Source organism: Osmerus eperlanus, chromosome 18, assembly GCF_963692335.1.
Source record: "Osmerus eperlanus chromosome 18, fOsmEpe2.1, whole genome shotgun sequence".
Lineage (NCBI taxonomy): Eukaryota > Metazoa > Chordata > Actinopteri > Osmeriformes > Osmeridae > Osmerus > Osmerus eperlanus.
This window is the reverse complement of record NC_085035.1, coordinates 10,925,294-10,937,554: the sequence shown is the minus strand read 5'-3', so window position 1 is coordinate 10,937,554 and position 12,261 is coordinate 10,925,294. Positions and strand designations below refer to the sequence as shown.

Here is a 12,261-nt window from a genome sequence, read left to right as displayed (position 1 = left end):
TCATCTTAATCATCATCATCATCATCATCCTTTGATGAAAAGCATTCTGTTGGGGAAACTGCTACTACAAGTTGAAATAGGCACCAATTGATATTTAGACTTTGTATCATGTCAAATATGATTAAAACCAAGGTGACGTCGAGGCTACAATCACAAGCGTATAGCCGAAGCAAAATATGTCTTACCTCTTCGTAGTATGTTTTTATATTTAATATAACATTGAACATGCTATTTTATTAAGTCCACCACTTTTTCTCCTGTAATATTAACGGACAGTGGGGTTAAATGTTCTATGTATGGACTGGCTATTACATTCAAATGTATGCATTGACTCCCACGCCAATTGTATGCGCTGCTACAGCCGTGTTGCCTTTTTTCCGGAATATGTGCTCAGATTTACCATAAACATGAAATAAAACTTATATCTGAAGTGTGGTGAAGTAGGACAAAGTTTTTTGTTGCCGGTGGATGGTGGATCCTAGTATAGGAGCTCCATTGATGTTGGCTTTTAATAGTTTTCATGCCCGCGCTTAACTCAGAGTTGACGTACTCCTAGTTGAGTTAACAAATGGAGTGCCGTTTTAGTCAAAATCTAATAAATAAATAAATAGGTAAATACATAAATAAATATGGCTATGAAATAAACCCTGAAATAAAAAAAAGATGTCAATAAATATATAAATATAGCATCATATAAATATTTATCTGAATCCATTTACCTAAATAAATTAATAAATACATTTACTTATTTCAAAATTAAGTTTTTGTAAAGACAACATTTAGATAGGCAGATAGGGACACCTGGATTCGAGAGATGATGGAAGACATAACTGGTGTCAAAGATGGCATGCTGGCCTTACTAGATTAAATCAGCATGGCTGGCTTGTCAGGGGACATCATTTTGGCACACATTGAAGATTTTGTACTTGGTAGTTGGACGGATAAGTGCTCTACAGAACATAGACATTGATCACAAAGTCTTAAATAGTTTGAGACTTGTCATAGAGAGAAAGGTGAACAACGCTGGAAAAGAGTATCGGGATAGACCATGGGCGGAACGGGAGGGTGGCTTCTGGGGTTTGACCCCTGAATATTTTCTCAAAAGCACTGAATCTGTTAGATTAAAATAACTTTAGGCGTGTGCAGTCGACGCACCCTCGCAGTCACTGTAATATTTGTATTATAGCTCACAACATCGCAAACTTTTATTTTTGGAAATATAATTCACATCTTATGAAACAGAGCAGACTATCTGTTGATATTATAATAGTTAACATTGACTGCCAAACTGTAGTTAAGTGTAAACTGTTCTTGTGCTTTAATCAGAACTATCTTGCTAACTAACCATTACAAAGTTGGCGTAGGTTTGAGCCATGATGAGGATCACTCCCCAACTGAATTGCATAGTAAACGAACCAGACATGTAACAAATTTACAAATGAATGTCTGACTCCACAGAGTAACGATATGAGTCCAATGTAATGTCTATGTTACATAAAGTGTAACTGACCCAACCTCTGTAAAGGTTCTACAGTTGTCATTGTGTTTGTTTTTGTTATCGGTTGATTTTGCCCCGTATTGTTCTTTGATTTGGTTTGAGAAACTGTTATTGTTTAACTGAGTTCCTTGCTCGCGCAAGATCATAGACGTGTATATATATGGAATGTTTCAAAAACTGTTAGAATGTAACGGAAAAAGGTTATTGTTTTTAGCACTCTCTGATGAGGCACAAGTTTTTACGGTGTTTATGGATGTTTATGTACTAAGAAGGAAGGATTACAAATAAACTGAAAAACATCAGTTCAAGACTGGACCATATATCGGGGGGAAGCTACATAAAGCAAAAAAAAACTGTATTTAGAGCTCAAATTAATGCCAAACAAAATTCTAAAGTAGGCATGGGTCAATGTGTGATTTTGGTGGTACGTTATGTGCTGTTCCACAAAGCCATATGCCAAAACCTGTAATTTAGCGTTTGGTTAAGACGACACATTTGGTCGTCTTAGGATGACATAGGATGAAATTGCCCTCTAAACACGTAAACTAAAGACGTTTGGACCATCTATGCTTCCAATTGGTTGGCATCTTTCCATATTCCACAGATATGTATTTTAGTACACGCATACACACTCACACATGCAGTATAAATATATATGTAATGAATTGTTTGTAAAACTCTGTGTACATTTTTTCACTGCGCTCCTACATTTCTTTGTGTACTCCAATCTTTTTTCATTTAGGAGCACATGTACCGGCCACACTTTATTGTCTCCACTCTAGACCATTGAATGTTTATGATGTACCTGTGGGTTTATACTTTTGACTGGGGAAAACAATGCGATATTGTCAGCTGACTATAAAATGTTGATAATGTCGAGGTACTATAGAACAACTGCAGTCTAACCCGCAACGTGTTTGACCTTTATTCAATAAAATACATTTTGCTGAATGATTGAAGGGCTAGACAAAAGCTCCAGTGAAATAATCACTGACTAATAACACGGAAATAAATGACAGATTGACGAAGGCACGTTCATTTTCCGACCGTGCGTTTGCTCTGTGCACGAAGTGCCATCTACAGACCATTACATGTCAATAACAACGTCCCTGTCTGAACACTATGGGGTCATTTGACCCCTAACCTTAACTTCTAGTGGGGAGGAGGCATGGAGTAAGGACGTACAGACATGATCTACTTCATGTTCACAGAACTTGGAACATTCCATGTGTGGTCTTATTATTTTCTCCTTTCACAGAGGGCCCCCGGGCATATGCCCAGATTGCCCATTTGGTAGATCTGGCATTTCAACCACAGCACCGCACGTCCTTTGATCCAGATGACACCTGCAAAATTACAACTTTGCACAGTGTCGGGTTCTCAAACTAATCATTCCACTAACATCCCAGTCTAACACACACACACAGATTCCTTTTATTATAGTATAGATACAGGCTACATACTGTATAGTAACATTTTATATTGCGGTTTTTAATTACTTGAGGATCTGTTCCATTGATATAATGGTTTGACCATGTCATCCTAGTACCTGGCACTTGATGAGCATGTTGAAGAAGTCATCGCTGGGCTCCTGGGGGTCTGCCTCACCACACAGATGGCTCATGTTGTTGTGGGTAATTCTGAGACCTGGCAAGTTGCTAACGTTGACCCGCTGGTCATCCAGGCGACGACTCTGAGAACTGGCAATCAAGTCAAACAGCTCCTCAGTCTGTGGGGAAGTGAGGATTGCAGTATCTGGGGAACAGAAAGAGTTTACGATATCAAGAATATACATTTTATATTTAAAAGTTAAATTGACTAGTACATAAACCAGAGGGTAAAATATAATGTTGTTTTAGTAAATAAGACAATACCATCCACAAATCTTAATAAGTTAAGTTACTAATGTTTTAAGTTGAATGTTTAAAGTCCATAATTAAAGAAAAACATAAATTTAAACTGACAGGAGCATTGCACAATTACGGAGGACAGTTATTATGCTATCTCCCTGTACCTAGCATTTCATTGAAGGATAGGATGTCTGCTGCACCGCCTCCATTTTTGCCGTTCTCCCCATTCTGTGTCTCATCTAAGTTGCAGCGCTGGTCATCCATGCGGCTGCTCTGAAACTTGCTGAGGAGATCAAAGAAGCAGTCCTCATCAGAAGGGTCACAACCTAGCTTCTGAAATAGAAGAAAAAGGACTGTTAGGTCAGAAAAGCAAACCCCCCTGTGGGCTCCTATCATCAGATATTTACATACTGACCTACTGTTTAAATATGTGCTGTGTTTAGGATGCATAATTAGCACAAATTCATAGTAAATTTATGGTTAATCTCATACAGTAAATACATAGGAAATGTGTTTAATGTAAAGGTTAAAATGAATGTGATGTAAACAGGTGCGTTCGACATGGACTGACTTCATGCAGTGCTGCAGCCGGCTGAAGGCGGCTGACTTGAAACAGTGAATTCTGGTTAGACTTTTTGTCCGACTTGAGGCGGCGCCGAGGCTAGGTCACTGTGACGTAGCCATCAAAGTACCGTGAGATCGATTCGAGAACTTCCGGCTGTGTAGCCGAGCGCATTTTCTCAAGAGCAACTGCACGGGTTCTAATGACGACACAGCTATTTCATGATTGGCCAGACTCACACACGACAACTTAGACGCGTGTTTTGTAATTATTCTGACACCTTCAGTTTTGCCAACGCTCAAATCCGAACCTAACTGTTTCATTGAATAAAAAATGTGTTGAAGAAAGGGTTTTAGTCCGCCTTTTCACTAACGGAAAGACTAAGTTTAACTAGAAAGGCATTTCCTGCAGAAAATGCGTTGGAATGCTGAAAGATGAATTATATTTTTTTTAATTGCTGAAAATACAGAAATGAGAAAATACCCGCAAGCTGAAATGAATTTCAAAAATGTGTGAGTCACACAAAAGAGGCAGTGTGGACACTGAACTGCATCATCTAACAATGCTAAGAGCTGAAATACAATGCGGGAGAAGCTGAAAGCTGAACTGTTAAACTGTAGAAGTAGTAGACGTAGTATATTCGTTTTAGTAGCTGAAATTATAGTGCTCTAAGTCTTTTAATGAGACGAGTTGACTGAATAGCTCTGTCTTGTGACTCCACTAATCAGCTAATACCAATCACCTGTGTAAGGGACTGAGTGGCGTGTCTGTGTGGTTGCCACGGTGATGGTGTAGCTATGATTGCTAACGCGCTGAGGGCGAGAGAATAACAGAAATGTACATAGAATCCACACCTCAAACAAGTTAACCTAGACGCAAAACTATACGTCCAATCCAAAAATTACGGATATTTTCCGAGACCCAAGACTTTGCCTAAACCAGAGATATCCTTTATATGTCTGTGCGGTCAGAAATACGACTCTACCGGCAGTTTCAAAAACGTCTAACTTCTGCTTTCTCTGATAAATGTGTCACCAGATTTGCATTGGTCTCTATGGGGCAAGAGTTGGACTTTGTCTCGCTTTCGTGGGGCTCTGAACAAATGTGTACGTCTGTTAGATTCAACAGACAACTGTCTACAACCAGCACAAAATTTGCTATCTATTGATCAAAAAATGAAGCATGAAGAGTGAAAATTGTGGCAATGCTGGCAAACTAGAAATACTTTTTGAAACTGATTTCGAAGCTCCCCTCCACTCTAAGCGTTTCAGTCAGCACTCTAGGCTCTCACATACACACCCATTTAAATCTCAGAAACGGTTTGAAAAACTCATGAAACATAATCAGTGATATTGAAAAAAAGTTGAATAGATATCAAAAAGCTGATTAAAAAAATATATAGTTTAGGGTTTTGTCAAAATTTGAAAGTTTAAATGGTGGCTGTAGCTGAAGGATTGAGGAAGAAGGATTTGAAAGTTGAAGAAGTTTAAGAGGATTGAGAGGATTTGAAAAAAAACTCCATTGGAAAACCATGTAAAAAATATTATGAATATTGATTTATATTAATTCAAGCATAAGAGGTACAAATCTGAAAAGATATAGCAGTAATAGCCTGAAACCGCTGAATTTTTTGATAGCTGAAGGGTTTTAAAGGTGACATGACATGCTGTTTTTGGATGCTTTTATATAGGCCTTAGTGGTCCCCTAATACTGTATCAGAAGTCTCTTTCCCGAAATTCAGCCTTGGTGCAGAATTACAGCCACTACTAGCAGTCCCACAAGGAGCTTTCCTCAGAACGCGCTGTTTTGGTGTCTGTAGCTTTAAATGCTAATGAGGAGCGGAGGGGCGGCACCATGCGCTAATGTTTACAATGGATGTATCGCAATGGCTGTAGCCCCGTTGCTGTAAGATGCCTCGAATTTGCCCATTCTCATCTGATAACCCTGGTTTGCAGAGGTACACACTCAGTCATTTCAATGAGGGGAAAGGCGGATATCGCGCGCGTCATAACACCAACAGCAGAACGGTTATCCAAATAACAAAGAAGTGTACAACACTCACGTTACAGGATGTGTATTCACACACACACTTGATGCTATCTACCTTTCCATAAGCGACAGTAACTCAGCTGTTAGCTGCAGAGCTAATGTTACAGCCACATTCTAAGGGTAGCAAGCTAGGTAACCATATACAGTAAAACTACAAAATGATATAGCGTTAGTTAACTTACTTGTCCGAGGTTAGTAGCCGGACGAAGGAGAGTTAGTACTGATCCAGAATTTAATTTCAGCAATGCCAGTTTTGTATAAGCTCAAATTGAAGAAACAGTCGTGGCTGAAGGGTTTGGCGCAGACATACAAAACAAATGCGCCTACAACAGAAGTTGTGTAGGCGCATTTCCAGAGAAAATAAAATTAAGACACTGGGTCTTCAGAGGCTCGGATGAAGGAACGGTAAAAATATTTTTGTTTTCCTTTGTACATCCAAACTGAGCAAATGTAATGCTTCGTTCGTTTGCAAGCCATGATGTCTCTCGAGGATAAAAACACTTGCACGGTCGTAGCTCAGTTTCTTATGGGCGGGCAAAGCAGAGAGAGGGGAGGTAACCTTCCTCCTTGTGACGTCACAAGGAGGAGATTTTCAAACAAAGCAATTGAGCCTTCATTTTCTCAAAGGCGGAGAAGAACACCCAGGGCTTGGTTTACACCTATCGAAAATTCTAGCCACTGGGCTAGAACTCATATTACATTTACATTTATTCATTTAGCAGATGCTTTTATCCAAAGTGACTTCCAAGAGAGAGCTTTACAAAGTGCATAGGTCACTGATCATAACAACGAGATAGCCACAAAACATTGCGAGTAGCCAAAACATGAAGCACACATTGTGAACAACCAAAATAAGTGCCAAAGGGAAGAACCATAAGAGCATGTAGTTAAACAAGTTACAATTAAACAACATGAGCTGCTATAAGTGCAAGTGTACCTGTGGAAAAAAAGCAAGCAACAATAATAAAACAATATATCACAGCGAGTACAAAAATTTAAGTCAGTTACCACTAACCACAAGAGCAACAAGTCTCTAAGCAAGAGTCATTGTGATCCTTGAGGAAACTAACATCGGGTCAAGCGAACCATTCCTAAGTACCGTTGTACTCCCGGAACAAGTGCGTCTTGAGCCTTTTCTTGAAGGTGGAGAGACAGTCAGTGTCTCTATATTAATGTTAAATAACCTCCTAAAGTGAAGTTTTCATGTCATGTCACCTTTAATAGCTGAAGATTTGAAGGTGCTGAAAGGTGTCGCGGAAGAAATAGAAGAAGAAGATTAAGAAGTTGAATAAAGATTCAAAGAACAATACTTGGAATGCTGCTTCAGCATTCCAAGTATTCAGTCATGTCATGGCACACTAGCATTTAATTATCACGGCAAACAATTACACTGCACTAAACTGTAAGTGTAAATGTAAAGGGAAAATAACAAAACCAGTCAGTATGATGACTTGAGCGAATATCATTCATGTCTTACTAAAACAGCGGCCACGCTAAAGGGAATGAGGAAACTGTTTCCTCTACTAAAAAATACAATGCGGGTCACGTGAAAAAGGATCCAAAGACTGAGTCGGGAAATGAACGAATCGTTCTTTTCCTCTAGCTACCACTACAGAGCCTATGCAGGTCACGTGAAAAATGATCCAAAGACTCGTAAAAAGACCGAGTCGGGAAATGAACGAATCATTCCCTCTAGCGTTTCCTCTAGCTACCACTACAGAGCCTATGCAAGTCACGTGAAAAATGATCCAAAGACTCGTACCCGAAGACCGAGTCGGGAAATGAACGAATCATTTCTGTTTACTTGGACGAGCCTATGCAACAGTCCTGATGCGTGGCCACGAGAAAATGAACGAATCACTCTTTGAGAGGACTCGTTACTCTCGAGTCCTTGTAAGGATTCGTTCAAAATGAACGAATCGTTCACAAACGACACATCACTAGTATACACTGCTTTCTATAGGCGGGATGTCTCACTTTGCCGTAACATATTCTAAATGCATTGTGAGAGATGTAGTTTATGGTCAATGCAAGCTGTAAAGCAGCGTAGAATTATTTCAATACACCATTTAAGCAGCTGATTTAAGCTTCCGCGGGCCACATAAAATGACGTGGCGGGCCACAATTGAGTTTGACACATGTGACTTATAGGCTTTGCCAGAAAAGAATACTTAAATAACAGAAAATACACTTTGGCCACTACTTGGAATGGGCTGCCAACAGTTTGCACCTTGGCCTAGATTTCCAAGGTGGTTTTGTCTCTCTCATGGATACAAAGAGTAAAAATAAGCTAATAACCCTGAAACGAGGACAGGGGAGATCAAAATCTACCCTAAAGCTCACAAACCTACATAAAGGATGATTTAATATATATATACATACACATTTGTGTTCATATATATATTAGGCGTAGAACAGTTTTTGTTGAAATATTTTCAGAGTTTCACACACAAACAAGTAACCCCGAACTATGGATATGCATCTTACATAGAATCTCAAATCCAAAGGATTGTACATACATCCATAACCCTGGAGTAATCAGCTACACAATATTAAAGTCTCTGTGTGAGCTCTTCATGTCAAGATTTATGGACCAGGGCAGGTTGGCTGGAGACAGGGGGCATCAAAGTACATAAAACACAGGACACATTACCCATCAATAGCATTGGGTAGTGTCCAACAATCCCCTCCTTCCAATGTCAGCCATGTGCTGAAGTGATAATGGACAAATGATAGTGGTGTAATGGACCGTAGTTGATCCATGATCCGTATGGATCAACCTCCACGGTTCGGCCCGCATGTGAATCGTGGATCAGTTGCAAAGTTTCATAGTTTAATAGTGTGAAACTGTTTTACTAAATTATCCGATCTGTGATCCGTAACTCAAAACTGTGGTTCGTATCGACAGTTTAGCAATATTTTGCACCACTAACTAATGAACACCTAGCATTAGTGCTACAGAAAGAGAAACGTGCCCTTATGTAAGATGGTAGACGTATAACCATAAGCCAATAGGTACACATTAAATGTGTATTTTTTTCTACATTCCTTTCATTGATGGGATTTGTCTAGACAAATTAAAAAGCGATTTGGAACGAGTAATAATTATTTGCTGTCTCACTTGCAGGGGAACCTGACATTCCAATTTAGTTTTGAGCACAAACAACTTCACCGTTTTACTGATTGTCCTATAAGCACTTAATTGCTGTTAGATTTGTCTCATCCTAGCAGCAATTTTTTTTTTAAACACAAACAGCAAAAATGCATTGAAGACAAATCATGAAAACTAGGTGAAAGCACGGGCATTCATACGTAAGATGTAAGCTCATTTCAACAGTTTGATATTAATTCTAAGGGAAATGAAGCGTGAAGTGAAGCATTTGTAAGAAGGTGTTGGCTTTGATGAATGTGTTATTATAAATTATTAATATTAACACAGCACAGTATGATATTTAGGGTGTCTGAGTAAAGAAACATTCTCGTGATTTGTCGGTAACTTGGTTCTATCCAGTGGTTTTGCACTGGCACGCAATGTCCCCCTGCACCCCACTTTTCTGATTCCTTTATCCTCCCTCCTCACAAAATATCAAGCATTTTTATTCTTAATTAGTTATATAAATGATAATTATTCTTACCTCTCCCTGTTTTCACCCTTTCTTTCGTTCTCACAGAACCATTCTTTCTCGGTCCAAACATCTGACTTGCACATCCCTTTCTCCCTCTCCACTTACCACTCTCCTCTTTTCCACCTTGCACTTTTAATCCGCTCCTCCTAGTAGCTCCCCCTCCCTCTCTATATCCTCCCATCCACTTCAGCTGCACTATATTCTACCCCTCTGTCTTTCATTATCTTTCCAACACACATACAATCTCTCTCACTATCCCCCTTTGTTTCCCTACAGACTCCCCCCCCCCACCATCTTTTGCCCCAGCTGTAGCCTGTGCTCCCACTGTGGGAAAACAGCAACTCATTATGGGGAGAGGGGTTCCTCTGATCAAGGTCACATTGTTAGCACAGCAAAGGCACTGGATCAGGGGAAAAGAGGAGGGAGGATAAAGGAATCAGAAAAGTGGGGTGCAGGGGGACATTGCATGCCAGTGCAAAACCACAGGATAGAACCAAGTTACCGACAAATCACGAGAATGTTTCTTTACTCAGACACCCTAAATATCATACTGTGCTGTGTTAATATTAATAATTTATAATAACACATTCATCAAAGCCAACACCTTCTTACAAACGCTTCACAAAATGGTTAAAAGTATGTTCTTCTGAAATTTCAATTTCCCTTAGAATTAATATCAAACTGTTGAAATGAGCTTACATCTTACGTATGTCTTAAACACAGTCTAAAATATTTTCCTAAAAGCACAATCAACTGTTATTTCTTGTGTTCTTTGTCTTCTCTTCACAGTCTCTCTGACTGTTTGAAACCTCTCTCTTTGACTATGCATTATTCCATTACTTAATTAGAACAGAGAAAGAGAATGTGAAGAAAAAAAAGAGTGACCCTTGTTTCATTGAGAGAATGCGAGTATTGCCTTGTTCATTATCTAACATCGACATTACACCACAAGTTTTAAAAAACTGCCACTGTTCTTGTTGCAATGACTGCAATGAAAGGTTTCCCAGTGTATGCCTTTGTTGTGTTCCAATACTGCTTTGTGCAACAATAGAAAACATTGGAAAATAAAACAAATTTTATTCATCCCAATAGGGAGTCAGGTGGCTGAGCGGTTAAGAGAATTGTGCTAGTAATCAGAAGGTCGCTGGTTCGATTCCCGGCCGTGTCAAATGACTTTGTGTCCTCGGGCAAGGCACTTCACCCTACTTGCCTCGGGGGAATGTCCCTGTACTTACTGTGAGTCTCTCTGGATAAGAGCGTCTGCTAAATCACTAAATGTTAATGTACTGCCTTGCATTGCTTATGTCAAAGTCAAGGCATCAGATCATCAGTTATAGGGACTTCAGTTTAAGTCTCAAGCAGATTCCATCTCAACCATCATCAAGCTATATATAACAGCCTTAATTTTTGATAAACAGTGGGTTGGTCGTCAAAAAGTCCAGGGCCATTTTCATTGCCTGTCCGTCCCTGCCTACTGCCAACAGCCTTTTTTAAGAGGGTAAATACAAAATACTGCCTTCTTAGTCCAGTAATAATATAATCTGACGTCACACAAATTGCGACAAAAGCTATTTTACTTGTATCATACCCCTAAAGGTATTCTCTTTACATACAAGAAGTGCTAATGAATAATCCGAAGGGAAAATCCTGAAATCCATGAAATTAAGATTTTAGATTGCTCACAGTTTTATCATAAATCAATAGCATTTAACATAGCAGAAATTAGCATTGTGGCTAGCGTTATGTATGCAGAACATTATCACAAAATAGTTTTTTGAAAATTAAAGTAGCTGGCTGGACCCCCATTTATGCCATAATCATAGTTTATGAAAATAAAGAGAGGAGACTTTTATATCAAGTTTTTAGCATAAATCAATAGAGTTTAACAGTGAAAATTATACATAAAATTTTCAGCATACAGCTAATAGTAGGTATGACCTAGTTTCAAAAGATTGTGACCCCGCCTTTTGCCTCACATGACCCCAATGTGTGGGAATCTGACTGTCGCTTGGCTGACCTTCAGTTCAATCAGGAGATGAGTAAAGTGATGTTTATTACAGAATGATAAATGTACTACAGTGTTTGAAGGGCGCCTGGCCGACATCCGAAGAAGAATTCCCCACGGACTCCAGACACTGGTGGCGGTGGCAACAGCCGACGACCCAGCCAAGGAGTCGAAGAACAGAGACAAGGCACCGTTGGTAAGATGTGACTTACCATCGCTACAAATAAAGGCTTCTGGTATTGTTTGTAAAATGTAAAAAAAATAAAAAATAAGACAGTCTTATGTCTTTCCTAAGATAACTTATAAGGCATGTTTGAGGATACACAACACAGATATAGGATCCCTTTATATGCAAATACACACACAGACACAGCTACTTAAGCCAAGTAGCTAGCTACTTGAGACAGACTTTAACTTTCCGAGTCGTTGACTGCCACAGGATAAGGTCTTAGAATTCTCAGCTTCAGGGATGCTCAACAAAAACCTACGTTTGAAGCGTTTCACATTTTGCGACTGCTTATTTTAGCATAAACTTTCAACAAGGAATTAAGTTTGTTGATTTAACAGATTTTTTTAAACTAGGACCCGCGTCAGAGAGGCAAGGATCAAATAAATGTATCAGGATCCTTGGCCTCAAAAAAGTATTGATCTGTCTAGTTTGGAAAAAAGGT

The 12,261-nt window shown here is 39.2% G+C and overlaps 1 protein-coding gene across 2 annotated transcripts in view; it reads right to left on the bottom strand.

Moving 5' to 3' along the window:
* The window catches only part of gpsm1b (G protein signaling modulator 1b), a 152,648-nt gene that overhangs the window by 24,726 nt on the left and 115,661 nt on the right, over positions 1 to 12,261 (bottom strand). For both annotated transcript variants that reach the window (XM_062484704.1, XM_062484703.1), the window contains exons 11-12: positions 3,513 to 3,681; positions 3,048 to 3,253 (exon numbers count right to left, since the gene is read on the bottom strand). In XM_062484704.1, coding sequence (XP_062340688.1) covers positions 3,048 to 3,253; positions 3,513 to 3,681 — 375 coding nt within the window. The remainder of the gene's footprint in view (positions 1 to 3,047; positions 3,254 to 3,512; positions 3,682 to 12,261) is intronic.